General features: G+C 40.4%; 1 protein-coding gene across 3 annotated transcripts in view; it reads left to right on the plus strand.

Annotated features, from left to right (window-relative positions):
- Positions 1–4,598: 4,598 nt before the first annotated feature.
- HERC4 (HECT and RLD domain containing E3 ubiquitin protein ligase 4) overlaps positions 4,599–24,075 on the plus strand; it is a 40,949-nt gene continuing 21,472 nt past the window's right edge. Inside the window, exons 1-8 of one of the 3 annotated variants that reach the window (XM_026042699.1) lie at positions 4,599–4,734; positions 7,499–7,588; positions 14,438–14,603; positions 15,829–16,118; positions 18,534–18,693; positions 20,071–20,147; positions 22,241–22,462; positions 23,519–23,610. In XM_026042699.1, the coding sequence (XP_025898484.1) occupies positions 15,893–16,118; positions 18,534–18,693; positions 20,071–20,147; positions 22,241–22,462; positions 23,519–23,610 (777 nt within the window). In that variant the 5' untranslated portion in view covers positions 4,599–4,734; positions 7,499–7,588; positions 14,438–14,603; positions 15,829–15,892. Of the gene's footprint in view, positions 4,735–7,498; positions 7,589–13,745; positions 13,771–14,437; positions 14,604–15,828; positions 16,119–18,533; positions 18,694–20,070; positions 20,148–22,240; positions 22,463–23,518; positions 23,611–24,075 lie in introns of those variants that run through there. The other 2 variants (XM_026042701.1, XM_026042700.1) reach the window with 2 other exon arrangements.

Below are 24,075 nucleotides of genomic sequence, written 5' to 3' on the forward strand. Positions count from 1 at the left end.
ATCCAATTGCTGTTCCATTTGTATTCTCTTATAAAATATACCTAGGCTGCTAATTCCAAGCAGCTGTTGGTCAGAAACATTCCAGTGGTACCACATCAAAACCTATTGTAAAATCTGTAAGGAATGCAGAGGAATAGCAAAGCAGCGCCCGACGCCCACTTCGCTGTCATTCTGCACAGTCTGGCAAGTACCAGACTTCACTCCTGAACTGACTGTAAATGATATCGGATAGGAAATTGGTAGTTCTGTTCAGCTACCAGAACTTAGAAGCTTCCTGTTGTTGTTTGATTTTGTTAGTGCTTTCTGAAAGGGGAAAGTAAGTAAATATCCTGACCTTAGGAGCCTTCAGCAGGTGTGGAAGAGGAAGAGCAGCAATGTTGAAGTTTATGAAATGGTTCCATTAACACTTGCTGATTTTATTTTCGCTACTAAACTCTAGAGCTTCTTCAAAATGTAAAGCTAACAATGAAAACAAAACTGCTGATAAGTGCATGGTGCCTTTAGTGTGATTTGTACAAAGTTCTGTTGACGTAAACTCAAGAACGTCTCTGTTCTCTTGTAAATTGTTGGCGTATTATTTTGTAAAATTTAAGATGGGCTTCTGATTACTGCTTAATGCTGCAATATATTGGGCCAAACATTTGCCACTGACAGTCAAATGCTTTCCTGAGAGAGAGAGAAAGAGAGCAGGGGAGATAGGGAGCTCAGGGGGAGAGCTATGCCCTTCTAGCAGGACTGTTCCTGCAGCTGTTGTGTACATTAATCCAGAGAGCAGAGCTCCCAGCACTAAATATAGCCAGCGGGGTCATTTTACATGACAAAATAAATAAATAAATAAATGATAGAAATTATTTAACTATTGGGTTGTGTTAAATCAGCCTTGATTTTGTTTAAGAAGGCAATTTGAGTGACGTTAGCCTGGYTAAAGGGTGAATACCAGAATGCCATTATTTCAGAGTGTGGAGGGAGGAAGAAAATACAGTGCCAGCAGTGAACTTTTCAGGTCATTCCTATCTTCTGTTGACTTTCCGGAGGAACCAGACTGGCTCCAAGGGAGTTTTGAGACCACCAGGGATATTCAAGCCCTTCATAAAGCTGCAGAGCATTGTTTCTCTTCCATTGTGATCCACRTGCCCCAGCGTAATTTAAGTCAGCCACTTAAAACATGATTTACTCCCTGCATTTGTCTTAGCAGCAATAATTAACATGCAAATATACAGGCTCACCTAACCCCTCTGCACACATGCAGCAAAATCAGAACACAGACCAATCTAAAGTTGAGGAATTACCTTTTTGAATTTATCCAGATGTCKCTGCCCAGCGCTGTCAGTGAGCAGGGATGCCAGTTATCCAGAAGGGTGAATTGAAAGCTGTGGAAGCAGGGAGCTTCTCCGAGTCCTCCGGAGCAGCAGCAGCCAGCTAGGAGTCCATGCGGCGAGGGAGGCTAGCCTCCCTTTTTCTGAGGATGGCTGCAAGAAGCTGGACAACCTGTCACCACCGGAGCAATCGCGGTTGTCAGTGTGCAGGTCCCGAGTTATTTTGAGCCGGGGGAACCATGTGCCTGCGGAGCATTCCAGCTCATTGGACAGGAGAGCGTGGAGCACAGGGGTCCTGCCGCGCCRGCAGCACCTATGGGCACCGAGTGGCGGCTCGTGCCCCGCCAGCCGGCCGCCGGAGATGCTTCTGCAGGTTCTGCTGATTCATCCAATCCATATTGTGTTCCCCTTGTCCGCCCRCCTCAGCCTTTTAAACAGGATTATTCTGCTCCTTAACTTTAGCTTTTGCCTGKAACTCAGACATTTCCATCACTGGGAAACCCCTTGGCAGGTAACGATTTAAGTTTTGCAGCTCCAAACTCAGCAAAAGTGTGCAGGGGGATTATTTTTCATAACTCCTGACTTCTCAGTGTTCAGTTCAATAAGTAGTGCAACAAGGCACAAATCCGTACAGATGACCCGTAAACCAAACCCTCTGAAAGGCAGAACCTCCAGGACGGCTACTGAGCGCCCAGGAATAAACTGTCTGGGGAAAAATAGCTTGAAGAGGTAAATGAGACTTAGCTGTAAGTCTCAAACTGAAATAGTAACAGATGTTAAATAATTTCAAAGTACTTCAAGCAATACACAGAGAACGCCTATTGTTATACAGAATACCACTGTAAAATTGATTTTTCTGGCGCAAAACAGGAGTGACTAAAATCTACCATATATCACTTGGGAAACGTAGAGACGAGATTTTCTTTTCTACTCACTCTAGATACCAGCAACAACAACAAAAACATCTGTGTAAGTAAACTTTCCAGCTTATCAAAAATGATGCTTGATTATTGATATATTATTTATCAAAAATGCTAGTCACAAAGCCATTTTTAGAAGATTACGTGATGATATGTATGTGTTAGAAGCTAGCCCTTTCCCCAGCTAATTGCATAACTAACTGACCTTTAGACTTTCTTCCAATTCTGTCATAATGCATCAAGTAAGCTCCTTTGCTAGCAAAGAGGCCCTTTGATAAGATGTAGTCAACAAGACTGTTTTACATGCATAACAGTATGAAAAATCATAGGTAAAGGTAACCCTAACTACCCTCCTAACATCTTGAGGGTAGTTTTCTTTCTTTTTTCTCTCTCTTTATAAAATACAATTGTCAGAATAGCGTGTGAACATCAGTTTGATTGGTGATGATCAGTGTGATTTCTTCTGTGATACAGAGAAATTGTATAGTGAACCCATACCTTCTTTTGGGGGGGCAGGATAGGAATTTTGTGCATTTGGTGAGGTGTAATGTAGGTTTATGCCTGGAATAGAGGTCAACTGTGTTCTTTATGCTAGTTGTAACAGTTTTGCACAGTGGTTTCCGGCTTTCATTTCCAGGAAAACTCTGAAATACTTTTATGGGAGAATTTCCAATCATGGTGCCATTTGCCATGTCTAATCTGAAGATTTTTTTGCTTTACAATATGATATGGCTTAAAATACCTTAAGTATTTTAAACACTTGTCTGTAACTTAATATGGCTTTGCAATTGTTTATAGGAAGTGATTGTGTGTAATAAGACTTTAGGGTAACTCTTTAGAGATTATACTTTAAACTAGTTTATGTATCTCTAACTGGCTGGTATTTGGGGAGTTGGGACAGGAAGGAGGAAACAAGTTTACTTGATAGCTAAATAATCTGACAGGACTGCTATATATAGGTATAGGTATATATATATACCTATATATATAGGTAATTCTGTAAGTGCTTTGCTGGATATTAACTGAGGTTCAGTTCTGCAATTTGCTGCGCAACCCAGCAATTCAGCTGACAAAATGCACTGAAACTTTGGAAATCAATTATTAATCCTTAAAGTCAGTAGCARTTATATAGTTTCTGGCTTCCACACRTAGAATCTAATCAAATTTAACCATTCTTGACTGTGAGGGCAATTAAGAAAATAATAAGGAGGCCAGCAGTTTGCAAATAGTTTAAACAGTGTGTGGCCATTTAGTGCATGTTAGGCAAAATTATGCAATTCAAAGTGATCGTTAACTGAAGCCTCTATGATCCAAAAATACACTTAAAATTTTTCAATTGCARAAGGGACTTTTAAGTAAAATGCTAGAACTGCAAAATCATTGAACAATCTGTGCAATAAATGAAGTAAGGATTATACAGAAATGACAGCACCGAGAAACCTTGGTAGTTATAACGGTGACAGGCTGACCGTAGTAACAGCAAGCAGTCCAAGGGCAAAACTTGTAGGGATCACAAGAAGTTAGTGTATACACAGCTAACAAGCAGGTTGTTGAAATGCCATCGTCCTGCTAGAGCAGCGTCAGAGAATTTCAGATTTACTGGTTTGCAGATGGCTGGGTAGAGTCCATGGAAAATATGGTTGTATCTCTGTAACTACAACTTGAGAGGACAGTCAAATTGTGCCTTCGACTGCTGAGCACTAAAAAATCTTACAGTGGCACTTGGAAGCGCCGTGGCCTGCAGCTTTGTGTCGGTCTGGTTTTGCTGGTCAGCAGAATGGAACATCTGCCTCTCCAGGGTAAGGCTCAGTGCCTGAGAATAAATTACACGGGCATCAGACATACTGATATTCCCCATATCTTGTCACTGAAGCAGATGAGCTCTTTTTTGGGCAAGTGGTTAAATAGATAGGGTTGCCATAATTGATTTCAAGGCTGCCAGGAAGCCAGCAGTGTATATATAGGACAGTGTCACGTACCTAGCTTGTGGCCTGTATTTGTTTCATTTGTTTGGAATAAGGAATTCATCAGGAAGAAGAACAACTGTGTGTCAGGCTGAGCCTTACCTGCTCACAGCCTGTCAAGTGCTTTAGCTAAGCGTTTGTCCCATGAAAGGGTCTGTGCACACTCAGGTATCCTTGCCCATAAAACCACCTTTTTCTCACGCAGCAGAGTCTCGGCTAATGAGAGCTGAAAATGATTAAAATTGCCTTTGTCATTTGTTCTAGCGTTCTGATAGGATTTTAGATTGAGATGTTTCTTAAATTCCCATAGACAGCTCTGGAAACAAAACTGAAACGTTCCATTTCTATGGAAGCATCATTCCTCCTTAAAACTCTTTCCAGGCAATTTCCAGTGATGCTGGGATTCTGCAGCTCTCCAGGGAGCCTGTGGAGCAGGAGGTCACACAGCAGCTTTCAGTTTGCATCCCACTGGCTGCTGAACTMCTTCATCCCAAGGCAGAAGGCATTGCTTTCCAATCTGGAGTATGAAATGAGGTAGGCTGGCTCTGACTGATTGAAGGAATAGCTCCAGAAGAGAGGCTTGACAGTTCTGTAATCTGTTTGCAGGTTGAGCCATAAAATAGGCACAACAATATCATCACACTAGCTCATTCCAAGGGCAGTGAATTGTTCTCTGCTGGTGCAGTTTTGGAGAGCACTTTGTCTTTTCTTAACACCACAACTGATCACAGATGCTTTATGTTTAATGGTCCAGTAATTTGAACAGCAAGCTTTATTTGCCCTTTAGCTTATAGGTGTGTAGTGGATTATCCTAAAGCCGTATTCTTTTGGTAAGAAAAATGCCTATAGCAGTTCTAGATGTTTCTGGTAATGCTAGTTCGATAGTGATCTGCAAACCACATGTAAGATAATATCAGTTGGATCTTTTCTATTCATATCTTTATGCACTGCATTTCTTCCCATAAGCCTTCCAGGTATTGTGTGATTCCAACTCAGATGCTAATTTTAGAAGAGGAGACATATCACAAGGATGTAAGAAATGGTTGCTCTTTTTCTGTAGATAGCACAGATAGTAATGTTGAAAAAACCCTTCGATGTCTGTTCCTTTTTCAACCAGACCAAAATTTTCATTGGTTTTATCATTGCCAGGATAACACTTCTCTGAGGTCTGCCTGAGTTTCTCTACAGAGCTTTTGAGTCTCATGGTTATTTGGGTGAAATGTACTAGTGATTTATAGGACCTGATGCTGTTTCCAGTGAATGAGTGATTATTCTGTCACTAACATCAATAGATTAGCCAGACTTTTCCAAACAGTTAGATATAACTACAGTAATAAAAAGAGTTTTTCAACCATCCACACACAGAGCACAATCACTTCTGCTGCCTTCATCCAGTTTAATCTAATGTTGCACTGATCTGATCTTCAGTATGAATCACAAAATAAAAATACAGCAGTGCTTTTACTTTGTTTAATGTTATGAAAGCTTAAAAATATTCTAACTTGTGGTCACCAGCTCTCCTTAGCTAGGCAGACCTGGGATGAAGAGTTTGGTAGCTGTGAACTCAGTGTGTGGTGACCAGGAAAAGTAGTGACAGTCTTTGTGTCAACGTGTCAAGCCAGGGGGTGGCCTGTGAGGCGGCAGCAGCAGCGTGTTGACTGACTGTAGCTAGAGGCAAGAGCCTGTTTTCCCAGCTCTAGGCTGTCTCAATTCTGCAAAATACTCATTGGTGACATTTATATCAAGTGTAGAGTTAGACTAAATGTTAGGAAGTTTAAAAGGTAAGCAAAGCTAAAACCTAAGGGGAAGAAAAAAGGAGGTATCAATTAAAGAAGAAATACCTGGTTCCAAAGACTGCTAAGTCTGAGTTGGAGGATGACTATGCACTTTAGGTGCCCCGAGGAACCATTTAGAAATAGAAGTCTCAAGGGAACTAGAAGAGATCGGGGAGTCTGTCTAGCCTTAATAGTACAGGGAATTTTCAGTTCTCTCTGTTTTATAACTTCTCCCATTTCTATGTCCTATATACCAGAAAGAAATATTTTCTATCAAGAGGGATTGTGGGAGAGGGCTGGCTACAAAAGGTAGTTTGTGGGATGTAGCACTTGCAGACGTACTTCTTCAGACTGGGTGCAGGTACTGGATTTTTGCTGTAATCCTCCAAGTATATCCCAAGTGAGTTAACAGGCAGCGTGAGCTGCTGTTATTTGCCCCACGGTGCATTTAGAAAGGCCTGGCTCTGCCCTACTATCTGATTGTACAGGGAAGGTGATAAAACAACTTCTGCAGCTCCACGGCTACTAAAATACTCCTCCTCTGTGGAAAAACAGTGCCACGGCACAGTCTGGCTGGTTTTGGCATCATTCTCAAAGGCTGAATCTCTTTAGGTGACTGATTTGAGAAACAGTTAATGTTTCACCAGCACTTTGATGTGTCACTTGCTCTCCTCCCTTGCCTGGAGCTCAGTTTACCAGCCCCTCCCGGGTCTCTGGCACTGGCTCTGGCCCTCTTTCACTCCTGCTGCCTCATCTGTCTGGAACTCCTTCCCTCTGGCTTCTGAGTCACCTTCCCACTTTAAATGCTTCTCTCTTTCATTGTAATTTTAACCTGACTTTCATTAGAATACAATTTCTGAAAAATTATATGTAAATCGGTAGCAAAAAAAAATTCAATGTAGTTATTGATGAATTGTATTGATGAATTTTCAAAGAGAAAATGATTCTGAGAGCAAACTTTCATAATGGGCAGCTGTGAGAATTACAGTCCTTTGATAATACCAGCTTATTAAACACTAGCAGTACCTAAACCACTCAGTCTAGCTAAAGAACAAGCGTTATTCCGATAACCTAAGCTCCCTTAGCAAAGCAAGGATCATGAAACAGAAGGAGCAAGAGGTTGCCAAGTGTGATTTTTGTGTAAGCATGTAAAAGAGAGAGAGAGAGAGAGAGAGAGAGAGATAGGATATAGCTTTTCTATTAGGAAACTACGTAAGACCTCAAAGTCATGTCAGGTGAACTACCAGGTAAGTAAAAGAAGTTTATAGCTCCTTTCACAGACTACATTTAAGCCAGTGGTTCTGTTCACACAGCTGATAGTCTCCTGAACCATCTAATTTATAAACGCTCCAGTTTGCCCAATGGAAGGAGTCAAAAGATATATCACAGGATTTAAAATATACTCTGATCTGATAAACCATGCATACTACAAGTCAAGTTTAGATCAACTGATAAAYCTGTAGCATATAGTAACGCCATGTGCTATCACACAAGTTATAAAAAGGAATTTTCTTTCTGCCTAGGGTGCCTTGGAAGATGCTTTTTTAGAAGTCTCACTTCCTCGTGTTTTACAAAAGGAAGAACATTGAATGACCCCAAATTGTGACGCTGTGGTAAGCATTTTTCATTTACTCTGATGAGTAAAAACTTTTTAAAGCACATAAGAACAGTTACAGTGTACTTACCTGTGTGTGTGTATGGGAATGCTATGCTTGAACTGAATTTTAGCAGCATATGCTTAGTGTTAAATACAATACTTGAACTACGTTTTAGAAGCATGCACTTAATGTTAAATCAGGAAAACGTAGTAAATTGAGAAAACATTTATTTTATAAAGACAAAGCTTATACCCTTGTTAAATAGTTAGAACACATGCTTTCAATTTCTGTACATTTCTTTTAAAATAAGGGTTCATACCTTTGTTTTATTGTTTTATTCTCTCTCTCTCTTTTTTTTTTTTTTTTTAATATGTGTATATGAAGGTGATATTGGCCAAGATTTTGAAATTTGATTGACTGGCAGCAGTTTCTTAAATCTATACTCTTTTTAGTGAAGCTACATATATTTAGGAGACTTACTTTGGAAAGGCTCAACCATAGTGTTTATAACCCATGCATATCATATGTGCAAACTATTCCTTCTGTATGGAGAGCATCTATTTTTCTGTGTATTCAGCTGCTGAATAAGATTTAAGGTGTTTTGCTTGAATACTGAAATTTAAATGGAGACTAGAGCAGGAAAGGGAGCCAAAACTCTGCTGTCATCATATTGTGATGGACAAAGTTTACAGAAATGCATTGCAGTTTGCTGACAATAGTGCATAAAAGGAGTATAAACATGCATTTATTTCCATACTTGCCATATTCATTTGGGTTTCTGTTGTAGCTAGGATAGAAAGCCATCAAGACTCAGTTAGTTTAAGTTGGTTTTAGCTCCATTTGTTTCCATTGAGAAAGAATTTACCCGAGCTGAGGGTTTGACGGAGAAAAGGACGGCTGTGACTGTCCCAGGGAGAGAGCAAAAGGGAAAGAACCCAGTGGGAAGAACTTGGAGGGTTTTTGCAGCTATAGACAAGATCTTTAGACAATCTTTAGACAAGTTTAGAAGCCCTAGAACTACTCTCAGATTTATATCTGTGTGTGTTTAAGGGTCATTTTCCTGCTCTAGAATCGTGTCTGGAAGCAGGAAGTCTCCTTCCTCTATAAGGGTAGGTATATGATATATGCATAGATATGTATGGAGACTGTCCAGTGCCCCTCAAATGACCATTTCTGACTGGGGTCAGTGATCATATTTAGTGGTGCCTTAGTGGTTTGCTGACATAAATGACAAGAGAGCCTTCATTAATCCAATGTGATTGATGAATTGATGATACCTCTCTCCCTATCCAAGAAAAAAAGGGCAGCTAAATTGCAAAGGAGGTTTGGCACAGGGGACTGCTCTGCAGTTTCTGTCTTGCTTTGGCTTCTCCTTTGCAAGCCTGAAGTTTTAGATTTAAATTAATTTTGTATGATGATAGTCCAAATAAAGAAAAGCATCGCCCAAAAAAAATCTGGAGAAAAATAAAYCATTTGTATTAAAAATCAGCACTAAATTTTTCTCCAAAATTCCAAAATCAGCAAAGTTTTAGAACTCTTCTAGTCCAATGCCAAGATTGAGACTTACATCATAAGAAATGCAGTTACAGCCACTAAGGACTCCCCGCTCTGACTGCTCACATACATTATTTGTGGAGCTCCTTAAAAGCCCTTACAAGAAAATCATTGTTCTCCTTCTTTCCAAGTGTTTTCACCTACTCTTAATATTTGATCCATTTTTGAGTAGAGATCTCCTGCACTGAAGCCGATGCAGGCGGTGCAGAGGCACTGCCTCCCTGACACTAACCTTCCGGGCCATGCTACACAAAGTATCTACCAGGTGTTGCCTGCACCAAGGTGGATCTTAGGCAATCATCCCTCTCTGGGTTTTGGCAACATACGTGAAATCGTGAGTCTTGTCCTGAATTAAATCATCAAAGGTACAAAAGCAACAATTTTTACTAGTCCAAAATATCTTTGTTCCAAAATATTCCTGTATTTTTGAGAGCTAACTGCCATCAGAAAGAGCAGAACCTAGTCAGAGTTCATTGGTCACAGTTTATGCCTCAAAGTTCCTTATTATTTTCCATCTATTCTTCTGGAGTCTCACAGGAACGGAGAACTCCATATATCCTGACAATCTTTTGGGCATGGGGCCCCAGGCTGTTGCAGCTGGGGCAGCGYGGTGCTGGCTTCCCGAGAGGGAAGCTGTGTCCTCGTCCCCAGCAGCAGTTTGCCTTTGCCATATACAAAGCTTTCCTCATAGTTGTCGTCTTCCTCGTTTGCAAGTCTTGTCCTGATCTGGCACTTTTTCCTTCTCTGTTTCTGTTTCCACACGCAAACACATCCATGCTCACCTTCCTGCCTGCCTTGAGGTCTTTTTTTTTTTCCTCTAAATCACGCTCTGGTAAACCAAGGGCTCTATCAGTTGAAAATGGAGCTGAAGGGAGGGGTGGCTGTCAGAAAAAACTTAGCCTGGCAGAGAGCAGGGGCTTTATCACGCTGTCTCTGGTTTCCATATCGGTACTATTTTTTTTTTTTTTTTTTTTCTCCCCTCCATTCCCTTTTCTGTTCCATAAATGCAAAGCTTCAGGCTGTGGATTAATTGCCCCATGCCCCACCTCAGAAAACAGCCCATCCCTCTCGTTTCCCCCCGTTGTCGCAAGCCCCCTGAGAGAGCAGCTCCCTTCTCCCTTATACCAGCACCATCCTTCCTCTTTCGCAATCAGGTCACTGAGCACCGGGGGCAGGAATTGCACGGAACGGCCCAACCTGGGAACGTGCAGGGAAGCCAGGGGTGCTCACCATGAAGCGCCACGCGCCAGCCGCCGTCCTGCGCCTCTCCTCTGCTCTTTGTTCTCCTCGCGCAGGCTGCTACCTTGCTGCTTGCTCTTTACGAAGTAGGAAGAAGGCTAATTTTAGGGTGCTTCATCATCCTGCCATGCAAAGCCACAGTGTCATGTCAGAATCAGCAGCATGTGGTGCCACTTGGAGCTGCTATTTTATAAGCTGAGGTTCAGCATGTTCTCGAGTTGGGCAGAACTGGCTCAAGGACTGATGTTGGGTTTCTGTAAAAGCGTGCTTGAAAATCAAGCATTAGGATTTCTGCCTGACCAAAAGTCTTGCTTGATGACATGGAAGGTTGGTGTCCTAGCATCCAACACGGAAACCCACTCCCTGTGAATGGAATGACATGAAAAAACACTGGAGTACATGGGAATTTCCTGGTGCTGTTGAAGAGTATAATGGAATAATTCATGCTCTATTGCAAAGTGCCATTCCAGTAGGAAGAAAGCATACTCCATGTGGGAAGGGACTGCATTCCCAGCCCTCTGCATGGGATGCTGGGAAATGTTGAGCATCTTCAGCCCCAACCTGCGGGTGCCCAGGCACTTGCTGTGTGGCTTCGGCCGCACTGCGGGGACACGGTGTGGTCACTGTGTGTGGCTGCTGCTCCCCACGTGGGCTCGGAGATCTTAGAGCCACGCACAAGTCAGGAAGCACCGGAGCTGCACAGCCACTGCACAGGTCACCTTGTTCCCCACGTTGTGCTCTTCCCATGCAGGTATGTGGTTGTCCTTCACTGCTTTTCTGTTTTCTTTAAATCTGTCATCCTTGTGGCTACCTCAGCCACCCTTGGGGGATCAGTACAATGGAGTGTTGCAGGTTTCTGCTAACATTGCAAAGAACAAAAGTACTAATGCTCATCTGCTCCTTAAACAGATTCCTCAATAAGGTGTCTTGAGTTGGACACAGAGGTAGAAATACTTTAGATTTAGCATTTAGGCAGCGGGTTACTTTCACGAAAAGGTCAAAACCTGTTCCTTTTTTCACCATGTCCCCATCAATTAAATAATTGGGCTTGCTAGTAAGCACAGGAATCACAACTCTGAGCAGGACAGGCAGACAGAGAACTAAAGCATGCACTTGACTGTAAAATAATAGAGCGAATAAACCTCACACATTTTGTATGTATGTGTGAGTGTGCCTGGCTATGTAGGTACTTTAATTCCCTAACAACCAAATATTGGTGCTGGAAGAACATAGGATGGAATGGAAAGCTGAAATGGCATCAAAAGTCTGTCCCTAGCCTCTTTTGCAAGGTTATTTGCATTCTAAAGCTTTTCCTAGGTCTTAATGAAGAAGAATCTTCCATGCAAAAGCTTTTCATCTCAGCTAGCAATTTCTTACCTAAAGGATACATTTGTTAACACTATATATAACTTCTTCAGTTTTGTACTGTCTGAACAGGTGATAACCTGGGGTACAGTTTAGAAAGAGAGCAATCACCAGGCAGTAGTCAAGCATTGCTATTTTAATAATGACAATGCAACTGAAAATACGTTCCAACTTGTTATGTCCACTAATGAGAAGGCTGTGCAACTCTAGGAGGAAGATTTCTATGCTAATGTACTTACAAGGGACAAATCCCTTTGCTGAACACTTAGGCTTCCTTTTCTCACTTTCAGTACAGTTTTATGAGTACTAGAATGGACACTGGAAATTTTGAGGCATCCAGAAGTTATCCATAGGCTCATCTATTGATATATGTCTATTGATATATGTCTATTGATATTTGTGTATGAACTATACATATACGGAATTATTTTGATGTGTCTGTACTCCTGGCCCAAAGATACCTTTGAAATTGTATCCCAAAGATACATTTGAATTATTTAACAGTAGTCTGATTTTAGCACTAAAATAATTATTTTAAATGAAATGGCTATGTCTGTTACAGAAGGAAGGTGAGGTTTGTGAGGCAGCATTATATGTTGCTTCATACCTTGCATGTGTCTTAATGCACTAGGCCAGTCACACCAAAATACTTGCCTGTGTCAGACTTCTGCTAGGCGTGTTACTGTTATCTTCAAGTGCATGGACACATCTCCACATGCTGGTCAAAGGACACATTGCACAACAAATGACTGTTAATATTTAAAATCTACTCCACAGTGTAACTGCTTGCAGGTACTATCCTGGTGGTCTCATAGGGAAAGGGACTTCAGACATAACAAAGTAAATATCTTCCTCCATTTGCTAGGTATAATAGCCACTGGTAACTTTCCTTTTATACATGTGTAGTGCAAAAAGGGCAAATTAGTCACACCTCTTCTTTAAATAACAGACCTACCCTGAAAGTGCTGCATCATGTGGGCTTCGTCAGCTGTGCAGCTATTTACTCTGTGTAGGAATTTAACATTTCTGGTTTGAATTTTTACTGATAAAACCAGTCCGAATGCTGAGAAGTCCTGCAGATTCTCACCTATTTAGATGCACAGTGTTTAAGGGCTGGTCTAAGCTATCCCATTTATTTATTTATTTATTTATTAAATGCTTTATGGTTAAAGAGCAAGCTACGTCAAAGACAACAAACTGCCTTATCCCATAGCTTGCAAAATCAGCTGCTCTAAAGCATGCCTGATCCCAGCCCTTTCTACATCCTGACCTACATAAATGTGGACCACTGCACTGCTGCGGAGGTCGCTAAATCAGGGAATTGTGCCTGGATTCCCAGTCCACTGCACTCCCAATCCACATAAACTGCAATGGATTTTCCCCACGCTCTCCTATTTAGCAAAACGCTATTTAAAAATAATGGTGGTGTTGCCCYCAGGACCATTCAGTTGTTCCAAACTCAGAATAAATAAAGCTACAGCCATCAGCCTAGGTAAGTTCAACATAATAGCACTCTTGCAGTATTCAGACTTTTAACTCTTAGTTTTGCTTTTTTTTTTAATTTTTTTTTGTTTAAGGAAAACTCGGGGAGATGCAGTTTCCTCAGCAGCTGCCTTCCTCCTTCATTCTCATTCCCCTTCTCGCTCGCGCGTTTCTCAGCTTCGCCTCTCGGTAGACAACTTCCACTGAGTGAGGGCGGGCGGCCTGGCTAGGGAGGCGGCGCCAAGCGGCCGTTAAACAGCCGTTAAACGGCCGCGCCCGCGCGCCCCTCCTCCTCGGGAGGGGCGGGGCGGGAACGCAGCGCCCCCCGGCGCCCGGCCGCGTGACGTCACGCGGCGCCACCGCCCCGCAGCACGAGGCCGGGGCGGGAGGAAGTGGAGCGCGCGGCGCGTGCGCAGGGGCGGTGGCGGCGCGGCCGGGCCCTGTCAGCGCTGCCGAGTGGGCGCCGCTCGCCCTCGCGTGCTGCCCGGCGAGCGCCCCATCGGATCGGACCGGATCGGGGCGCGGCGCGGAACGGAACGGAACGGAACCGCCGCCCGGTGAGTGCGGCGCGGTTGTGACGCGCCGCTCGCGAGCGGGGCGGGCGGGAGCCGCCTGCCCCTCTGCGGAGCAGCCGCCGCCCTTGGGCGCCGCGGAACACCCGGAGGGGCGGCCGGGCCCGCCGCAGCCCCGCCGCGGGGCGCCACGGTGAGCGGGGCCGTTAGGACCGTTACGGCAGCGCCTTTGAGGCGCGGGCAGGGCCCCCAGCGCGCCCCCCGGGACGCGCCTGCGGGGCGCGGCGGCAGCCGCCCGGCAGCGGCGGCGCCTCGCACGGCGAGCGGCGGCGCACGGGAAGCGTCCGGGCGCTTCCTTTGGCCCCGGTACTCGCCCTGTCCCGGGGGAAGGAGTTGGGCGGTTTCCTTCAGCCGTGCTCATCGGTGGCGGCGTCGCGCGTAGAGCTGACGACAAGAGGTAGCCTTCCTGAGAGGGGAGAAGCAACTTCCTGGACTCGAGATCAAAGTGCGAAATTTCCTCGGATGCTGACTTAAAAAAAGAAGAAGAAAAAAAAATCATGCAACAAAACRAACTTCTGTGAGGGAAAAATACATCTGCTTCCACGGAAAAGTGACCTCCTTTTCTTTTACTCTTCCATCTGGAGCTAAACCTCAACTCTGGAAATCCTGAGGCACTGTAATCCTAAATCTGTTTCAACTTCTTGTGTTGCAGATTGAAGTCCACATCGCTGCTGCTCTTATGGATGCGTGAAGGTTGCTGTCGCGTAGCTGTGTCTTAACCAAAGACGGCTTCGTTTTGATATTCCTGTCTGAATGTGGTAGGATATACCTAGTAATAGCTAGAGAAGTATTTGATCATGCATCGTGTCCTGAGATAGGTAAACTTAAATGCAATATGTTTTAAGCTGCTTAGCTTTTGTTTGTTTGTTCATTTGTTGCGTGACGTGGTGAAAACAGGCTTCTTGATTGCTGCAGAAACTTTTATAAAGAAAAAACTTCATCCTGTTGTCTTGGCAAAAAAAAAAAAAAAATCCATTCAGTGTTTTATAACGCTTCAGTGGAATCCCATGTTCCTATGAGCCTGAATCCTATCAGGTTCTTATGAGCACTTTAATATTTATTTAATTTATATATGTCATGACCTTATGTCAGCAGTATCTGCAGTGCATTTTACACTACATGCCTTCCAGACTAYGACCTACTGAAATCCGGCAAAAATTTTACGTTGTGTTGCACTGCTTCTTGCATTGCCATGAAAATACAGGGAAATTACTTGTTGTAGAAGCGTAGCGTAAATAATACTGAGTACRTCATCACAAGTTCTCTGTAATGCTGCATACTGAAAATGAAAGGCAGGGATASCTCTTTATCCTCTGCGAATAGGTACAAAGTCTGTGAGCACAAGCCGTGATGTATGCATTACGAAGCAGGGTTTGCATGCACAAGTTTGTGTGTCCTACCTGCAGAGCTATCTGTGAAGCTGTAGTCTGTGTTGATTGCAGTGCAGATTGGGGCCTGCTTTGCAGCTGTTTATTTTTAATACTTATCTGTTTATTTTTTATTGAAAGTTTACTTGACCCAGACTTGTTTAGATGCGTTGAGCGACACATCAGTTTATTCAATGTGTTGCGTAACTGGTTTGATCAGGATTGACCAATTTTTTCCAAGCTGCGAACCAAGTGCTGTTTTCAGGGAACTTCTGGAAGCCGCTCACAGTGCTCTCTGCTTTATCATGCCCCAAATCACACTGTCTCGTTAAAAGGCATTTGAAGTCATTTGCACCGGGTGGAGTTGGGTGTGATGGCCACTTGGGGTGGAACTGGGGGTTAAGGAAGTTTTATGAAGATAACTACACTTAAAACTTCTAAAGGTGTGCAACTGAGGCCCCTTGTATTTAAAATTCCCGTATAAAATCCCCTGTAAAAGCATCTTTCTTCAAAATTTATGTGAATGTTGCCTGAGACAGTAAATTAGACTTTCTGAACTCTTCTACTGCTTTGAGTCTTGGTATATAAAAATGGAACTTGGGGATAGTAGACTGTATGGGAGATGACAGACTTTATGCAATACTGAAAAACTGTGCATTTTTCTTTCTTTGAACAGCTACACAGAAGGGGAATTTTAGAAAGGTGAAGCTGGAAGATCTCTGATCAAGAGAACTGTAAACATGTTGTGTTGGGGAAACGCATCTTTTGGACAGCTTGGATTGGGTGGAATTGATGAAGAGATTGTTTTAGAACCTCGCAAAAGTGGCTTTTTCTTAAATAAAAGGGTCCGAGATGTGGGCTGTGGACTCAGACATACTGTTTTTGTCCTGGATGATGGGACAGTTTATACGTGTGGCTGCAATGATCTAGGACAACTAGGGCACGAGAAAGCCAGGAAGAGACCCGGTAAGTGCGAGGGGATTGCCCTGGGGAGTGCCCGTGCATGCATTTGTGCAGGTATCTTCCACTGTGTTGTGCTGCAAGCGCTGGCAGTTTGTGCATGTGCTGAATTGTATGCACAGTAGTTCTTCTAAGAATGGCATGTTTTTGCTTGAAAACATTCCGCTGCTTGGATCTCATCTCTCGACAGTTGGAAACAGCCGACTGTGGAATTGAGTATGCCCCCAGATTTTTGCTCAYTGTGTGGGTGGATGTTGCTACTGTTTTGCTTGTTTGTTTGTTTTCACTGTGGATTTATGCTATCCAAGGCTGTGCGGAATCGTAGACTCTTTTAATCCTAAGAGGTGTTAATTCACTTCAATATATGGGCTTCTGTTGTACTCTATTACATTTTTGGCTAATGGAAGATGGTTGAAATTAATACTTGCCTACCATTATTGGGAAGAGCACGGATAAGATTAGAGGATGCAGAGTAAAACATCTTTAGTGACTTTTGTCTTTGTTATGTATGTGTACTATGTGTACTTGTGCTTTGTCGTAGTACTGCTCTCTAGCAGGAGTGGGTAAACATCTTGTGGGGACTGCAAAAGAGGGTGCATATGGGCTCCTTTGGAGCTGTGCATGCAAGCCGTAGCTGCCTGCTGCTGAGAGACAGGGAATGGTGTTCCTGGCACTACGAGAGCATAAGGAAAGCAAACTGAAAAGCCTTAGCAATGCTTTATTTTAATATCTCTTAYAGCAGTATTACAAGTCAGTTGTTACAGTAATAGTTGCAAACATTCAGATTGAAATAATACTTTTTTTTCTTCCCCGAGCTGTTACTACACTTCTAGTATGTAATATTTTAGTAGTTATCCCTTATTCAGARTTTGAGATTTGGTGTTGAGCAGAGTTTTCCTTGCATAGTTGATGTATAACTCTTGAAACTAATCTTGACTTTCACCAGGAAACAGTAAATGTGTATTAGAAGTGGTAAACTTTAATCCTGTGTAAACATCTGCTGCATGAATGTGAATAGATTCAACTTGTGGAAGTAACTCTTAATAAATTCTGAGTATTTGTAACCCTCTTTAAAAAAAATCAACAATGCTTTCATTTTTGTTAATCTAAAAATTATGATAGAGAATCTGACTTTTTTCTTCCCTGTTTTATGTCAGGCTTCTCTGAGCTTTATCTGAGCTTTCCTGTGTAATGGACAAGTAGTTGCTATAAATATTTCTTAAGGTACTCAGACACAACAGTCACRAGAATTGCAGTATCCTCCTATTTTTACTTCTATCCAGAAATTACTGACAATATTACTGGATGAGTGTGAAGYGGGTACATTGGGCAGCATTTGTCTTTGCCAGGTCCCAGCAGTGGCTGTTCAGCTGTGGCTCCTTACTCCCCAAAGAGTCCAGATGACCCTAGAGTTGTGTGCATGTTGGATCCTTTTGTTATTTTATTTTGGAAACTGAGTTGCAGATACATATGTTGCARACATGATTGGCTACTGTTTTGAAATGGGCTTAGACTATGTTAGGCTGTGTTTACAGTCTGCATTACATTGATGATATCCAGGCTTTTTCAGTGTTGCATGGTTGTTAAGCCAGAACAGAATTTGACATGTTTGAGCATAAAACGTCCAGGCAAGCACTTAGTTAAATGGACTCAGAAAATGCCTGTCTCAGTGGCAGGCTCTGTTATGTTCAGCCTCTGCTGTTAGTGAAGTGAAGATGTTTAATTTCTGATCACAAGTCATAAGAAGAAATACATAGCCTGAATTCATCCAAATRAATTTAAAGGTATTGATGCAGACTACTGAGAGAAATCAAAATCCTGTAGTATTTGCTTTTTCAGATGTGCATTGTATGCCTGGAAAATTTCCCCTTTAAGATAGGTTTCTACAGCGTTTTACATCATAAAGAGAATATTGTGCGGCTTATTGCAAGATCAATAGCATTAGTCCTTAATTTTCCCTTTCTTGTTTTGCAAGTTTTATTTATTTATTTATTTATTTTTTTTAATGAATAGGTGAGCTTGAGTCACTGTATGGAATGTTTTCTTCTTGCATAATGTCTACATGTGTGGACACTTGATAATAATGTATTTTAATGTTAATTGAGTCTTTAAATGTCAAGGTTAGAAGAAATCATTATGGTCAAGTTGTACTTTTTGCATTTTTTTAAATTTTTGGTATATACAGACAGATAGAGTTGTTAGATTACTTTAGTGCATCAAATTTAATCTACTTCTCCCTGGATAACACGTATATGATTTTAGATATATGATATTTTGGCAGACTTCTAGACTCATTCATGTGGTTTCATTTTATACCTTAGTAGACAAATGTCTATGAGTTGTGACAAGTAGAATTTGTTCATTACTATCTCTTAGATTAACTTTTTCTTTTCCTTCCTTTTTTTTTCCCCCCCTCTGTAGAGCATGTTGGTGCACTGGATGCCCAAAATATTGTAGCTGTATCATGTGGAGAAGCTCACACGCTCGCATTAAATGACAAGGGTCAGGTATATGCATGGGGCTTGGCTACTGATGGACAGCTTGGCTTGCCTGGAACGGAGGAGTGCGTCAGAGTACCCAGGTTAAAAAATAAGCCTATAATAGAGTTACTGAGCTTAAATCATCTTGACCAAGTTATTCTGCTATTATAATTRAAAAACATGGGAAAAGAGTACTTGAGCTCTGACACTTGAATGCCATAGCCTGTTTATTATTATAGTATAAGAATTTTAAGAACAGAAATGGGGATCAATAACTGCCATTTAGTAGTTAGAGAAGCAGAATTAAACTTCCGTTACATTTGGATTAGGTTTGAAGAGGGCCCGTTTGCTGTCTGATTTTCATACCATAAGTCTCACCCTGMGCTTTTTTTTTATCTGTAATTTAACCATAGTCTCCAAGTTCTGAAAGTGAATGCTAGCTTACTTGCTGTACAGCCCTAAAGAATTTTATCTGGTGTAGTATTTGCGCTATGCAGTGAGCATGCCAGCAAACTGAACTCCAGAAAGCACACATTTTTACTGCAATGAATGAATTCACCAACATCTGTAGAATTGTTTGTACCAGTGAGTTTGTGTCTTTGCAGGTTGGAGGTTTTCTTTTCACCTTTCCTTAGTATTTTTATACAGAAAAGAAAAATAATAGTTCCTCAGAACAGTAGTCATTTGTAATTGGAGCAAGGCTATGCGTGACGTATAAATATAAATAATGTGTAACTGAAGCTCTTTTTTTGCATATTAAATTTGAAAGTCTTTTTAAAGGCTTTTATTGGCTTCTGTTTTTTTTTTAAGGCTTTTACCGGCTTCTGTTTTTTTCTCATCAAAAGCTGAAAGTAYACTGTTATATTGTATACTCGTTTCATGCACCTTTGCAAATATTTTCAACTTCCTCATGAAATTGTGCACTTGAACAATGCTTGCTGCTAGCTCTGTAAGCTGGAGGTTTGGTCCCTTTGAGGTTAATGTTAGTAGAAGGAAAAAAAACATATTTTAATTGTTTAAATTGCACAGAATATATTTAATTCTTTATATTTAATAACAAGGTGAAGTAGCAATATACTAAAAAACCTTTTATTCTCCCTGAAGACTAGAAGGTAAATGTCTCCTGATTCTTGCTTTCAGTATTCATTTTGTCCATTCAGCTGTGTGACATCTCCTTCCTAGTGTCTCTAAAGCAGGCAGTTTTCTAGTTCTTCATAATGGTTTCTTACTGACTTCATTCATTTAAAAATAAGACAGAACCTAGTCTTCAGAGGAGCTGGGAAAGAAGCTTTGACTTTAGACATGCAACTTTACTAAATAGCTTTTAATTTAAGTTGCAGTRTTTATATTACTTTCATTTATATTACTTTCATACTTCAGTGAAAAAGATTCACTTTTTTTTGTTACCCTCTCATGTGAGACTGCTTCATACCATGACCTAGTAGCTTAATTCTTTCTCTGTTTTCTTACCCCAATAGAAATATTAAAAGCTTATCAGAGATCCAAATTGTGCAAGTTGCTTGTGGTTATTATCACTCACTTGCACTCTCAAAAGGTAAGCCAGATTGTTCTGAACTGTTGTGTAATCTCCTGCTCAATACTTTTAAAGTTTTCAGTATTTATTTATTTATTTTAAAGGAAATGTCTTTCAAAACATGATACCGTATTGATAGTAGAAATATGATTTAATAGTGAATACTTCAATTGAAAAAAATGAACACAAGCTCCCTTTCCTTATAGAAAAATGGAGCATGTTAATTTTGTTCTCCTTTTTTATGCTTGTTGTTCTTTTTATTGTCGTGCTGTTGTGCAGTTTCCTTTTAAATTCGTTGATGCTTCTTTCATTTTTTTCTCATTCCACCTGTTCTTCCTGCTGGCCTCCTACTTTGTCACTAGTCTCCTAGCTTGCCCTGTATTTGAAGTTACTGAGGTTTGTAGACAATGACTCCCTCATCTACTTTTCTATTACAAAGATTCTGTTTCATGATGCTCCCATAAAATGCAGTATCCCCTTGTAGCTCACACTCTGGGAGACATAAATTTCTGTCTTCAAAACTTCTCTGGGTCTCAGAGACTGTACTTAGTTTTATTCACATCAGCTTTGCATGTCTAATTTATCCACCCAGAAGCAGAGATGAACATAAATTTACCTCTCATTTGTTTCATCACGAGAAAATAAATTGAACTGGGGCAAAAGTTCTGTTTAAGAGAAATGGCTGCAGAAATGATGACATTTTTGTTTATTGTTAGTAGTTAATACTGACCATATGTGCTCTCATACTGCACATAACTTTTCATAGGCATGTATAAAATGTTTTTGTGATATTCTGTATTCATAGGTGTCCTTGCCCACTATAACCTAGTGTAATTTCTTTGTTTGTGTAAATATGTAGACTGAGATTTTAAAATAACCCTTTGTCCGGATTACAGTCACAAATGCAATGTGGGGAGTAATAAAGCATTGATGTGATTTGGTGCAATAATTTAGTAGCAGCTTGATTTAAAATTCAACTCAGTGTTTTAAATAGTCACCAGCTTCAAGTACAGCATCACTGAGGAGTGCTCTTTCCTGTTCATGTATTTGCAGCTCTGTTTCTGTTCTTCAATTGCCTTGTGCTTTGGTTTTATGGTTTTAAAAGTACCTCTCTAGAATCTAATAAACAAGGTCAGCCACAGTCCTGACTTTGAAAAAACAGCCCTGCAGAGGAGGAGACTGATCTGGCCTATTWGAACTGAGCAGTTTCAGAGGAGGCTTCAGAGGAGTATTTTGGATCTGCATCTGGAGTATTGATCAGATTGGTTCATGTGATTAAAAGTGTGGCGTGTGTAGAATCCTTGCTATGAAGTTCTTGCTTTGCTTTTTTAACATTTTATACAAAATAATCTAGAGAGTTTGTACCCCAGGGGATGAGTTTCATTATTTTCCTCTTGATAAAACTTTTATTGGTTAAAAAAGAAGAGACAATAAAAGCAAAATATCTTTGTGATTAGGTGTTCATTTTTTTAGGTTAGTTAATGTCCTGGCATTAATTGTTCTGCAGAAGTCTTGCTTCTGAAAGTCATTTTTAGTGGAAATACCTATCAGATTTTCTTCAACCTATTTCTTTTCTTACTAATCCATCAAATGCCTTTATAAACACTGAACTTCATTGATCATTATCTTTAATATAATACTTAAGTTTAAAATATGCTGAACTTAAAACATGTATGAAACTTAAATACTTCTAATGTGTAAACACTTCAGTGCTTGGAAAGTGGAAATTTTTACATGCAGCTTCAGCATATTTTCTGCAGTACAATATAAGCACTAGTAGAATTTGCAGTGCATCAGTCTTGCTTCATAGTAACCAAATGCCACTTATCTGGCATTGATGATTTGACAGTGCTAAGAACAGTCTTGAAGGCTTTCGACTTGTTTTAAATACTTCAAGTTTGTTTAAGGTTTTTGGTTCAATGTCTGCAAATTATACTAGGAGGTTTACCTTTGAAAATGAACAAATCTTGTTCAGAATAAATTTTCTAACTCCAAAAATATTTGAAGAGGTGTACGTCGCTCTCTAACTTTGGCTTTTAGTTTTTCTTAAAGCAAGTGTATTTTACATGATTGAATTATATTTAATATATTTCTTTTTTTTTTTCTTTAAACAGGAAGTGAAGTATTTTCCTGGGGACAAAATAAATATGGCCAGCTGGGTTTAGGTTATGAATATAAAAAGCAAACATCACCACATGTAATTAAGTCTCTGCTGGGAATCCCTTTTGCACAAATTGCAGCAGGAGGAGCTCATAGTTTTGTACTAACTCTTTCTGGAGCCATTTTTGGATGGGGACGAAACAAATTTGGACAGTTGGGTCTTAATGATGATAATGGTAAGCAGTCATTGCTTTAGTAAAATAATTTGTGCTGAAGGTCTCTGTGAATCTGAAGATAGCAATGTTCCTAGAAACCGAGCAGGCCAAACAAACTTCTGTTGAATATGGTTTGAGTGTCARTGTCGTGTGATTCTTGTACAAGATGCATTTTTTTTCAGCTCACTATTTTTTAATAAAAATTCTGATAGCATTGCATTGAACTCCTAGCCTTCATGATTTGTTTCCTTTTCCTGTCCCAGATTTTACTGCTACTTTGACTTTCTGAGTTGGATTGAATTGAGATACGGTGAAATTGTTAAAACTGGAACTAAATACTGGATAGATTAAGTGGCATGACGGAAGCAGTAATTACCAAAGCTATCTTGTTGTTCAGYAGACATATTTAAGGGAACTCTATTGTTTATTACGTCCTATTACTGCTATTATTTTCCCTCAGATTGCTTTTGATAACTGTTTATGAATTTCAACTAACCATTTCCAAAATTTCCTCTCTTGATACTGCTAGCTCATTAACATTTCCAAAATAAATAACTTGATTAAACTGTTTCCTTGCTATATTTCCCAATTTTATGCTCTCTCTGAGATGGGAGTATCTAGTGTCATATTATTACAATGCACAGTGTATTTTGTGTGTCGCATAAAAATGCATATCTGAAATAATCCTTGAAATCTAGTCACTCATTCATAATAAAATCATATACACTTCTCAGGAGGCAACTTTACATGGGAACTTCGGATGCTTCTCCTTGGCACATGTATAGTKTCCAGTTTTTATATAGCATCACTTCTCAGTAAAATTCATTTTTTATATCTGGACAAGTTATTTGCTACGTGTCTTTGTGGCAAAGTTTAGCGTCTTTAATAATAATAGTTTAGTATCTTCTGTTTGTAAATAATTTCCATCCCAAAGGTAGTCACTGTAATCTCATGATTTTAACAAATATAATTTTTTTATTTAATTAGAACTGGATTATAATAATGAACATAAAATTACTTGCCTTTCCATTCTTTATTTACAAATAAAGCAATTTAGTCTTGTATTAAACCTTTCAGACAGATATGCTCCTACCCTGCTGAAGTCGTTGAGAACTCAGAAAGTTGTTCATATATGTTGCGGAGAAGATCATACTGCTGCTCTTACAAAGGTACAGTGTTTAAAGATATATTTATGCCCTGATTTATTTATTTATTTATTTATTTATTTAYTTACTATGTGGGTATACTTTTCTCCTAAAAATATTCTAAATTCCATATCTATTTTATTCAGACTGTAGTGGATGAAATTGTGGCACCGTTAGAAGAATGGCAAAATAATCGGAAAAAAACCCCGAGGAATCTCATTGTAGTTCTAGATTTTTTTTTTTTCCCCAATTTTGGAGAAGTTGAACATACCAGATTTAGCCTTGCTTATGTAACAGTAGATGTTGTRTTATAAAATTGTGCAGGTATGGAAATTTACAGTAGTATAACATTCACATCTGTATTGTCAATGTTATGACCCTGTTGCTGCTGCTTTTGTTATTGACCGGACCAATTTAAGTCTAGTTTACGTGCTTCTAGGTTCAGGGAAGAGGAAGATAGGACATTGTTCAGGGTTTTCTTGTGGAATT

The sequence above is a fragment of the Nothoprocta perdicaria genome, unplaced genomic scaffold (genome assembly GCF_003342845.1).
Source record: "Nothoprocta perdicaria isolate Ctin4 unplaced genomic scaffold, notPer1 scaffold_310, whole genome shotgun sequence".
Lineage (NCBI taxonomy): Eukaryota > Metazoa > Chordata > Aves > Tinamiformes > Tinamidae > Nothoprocta > Nothoprocta perdicaria.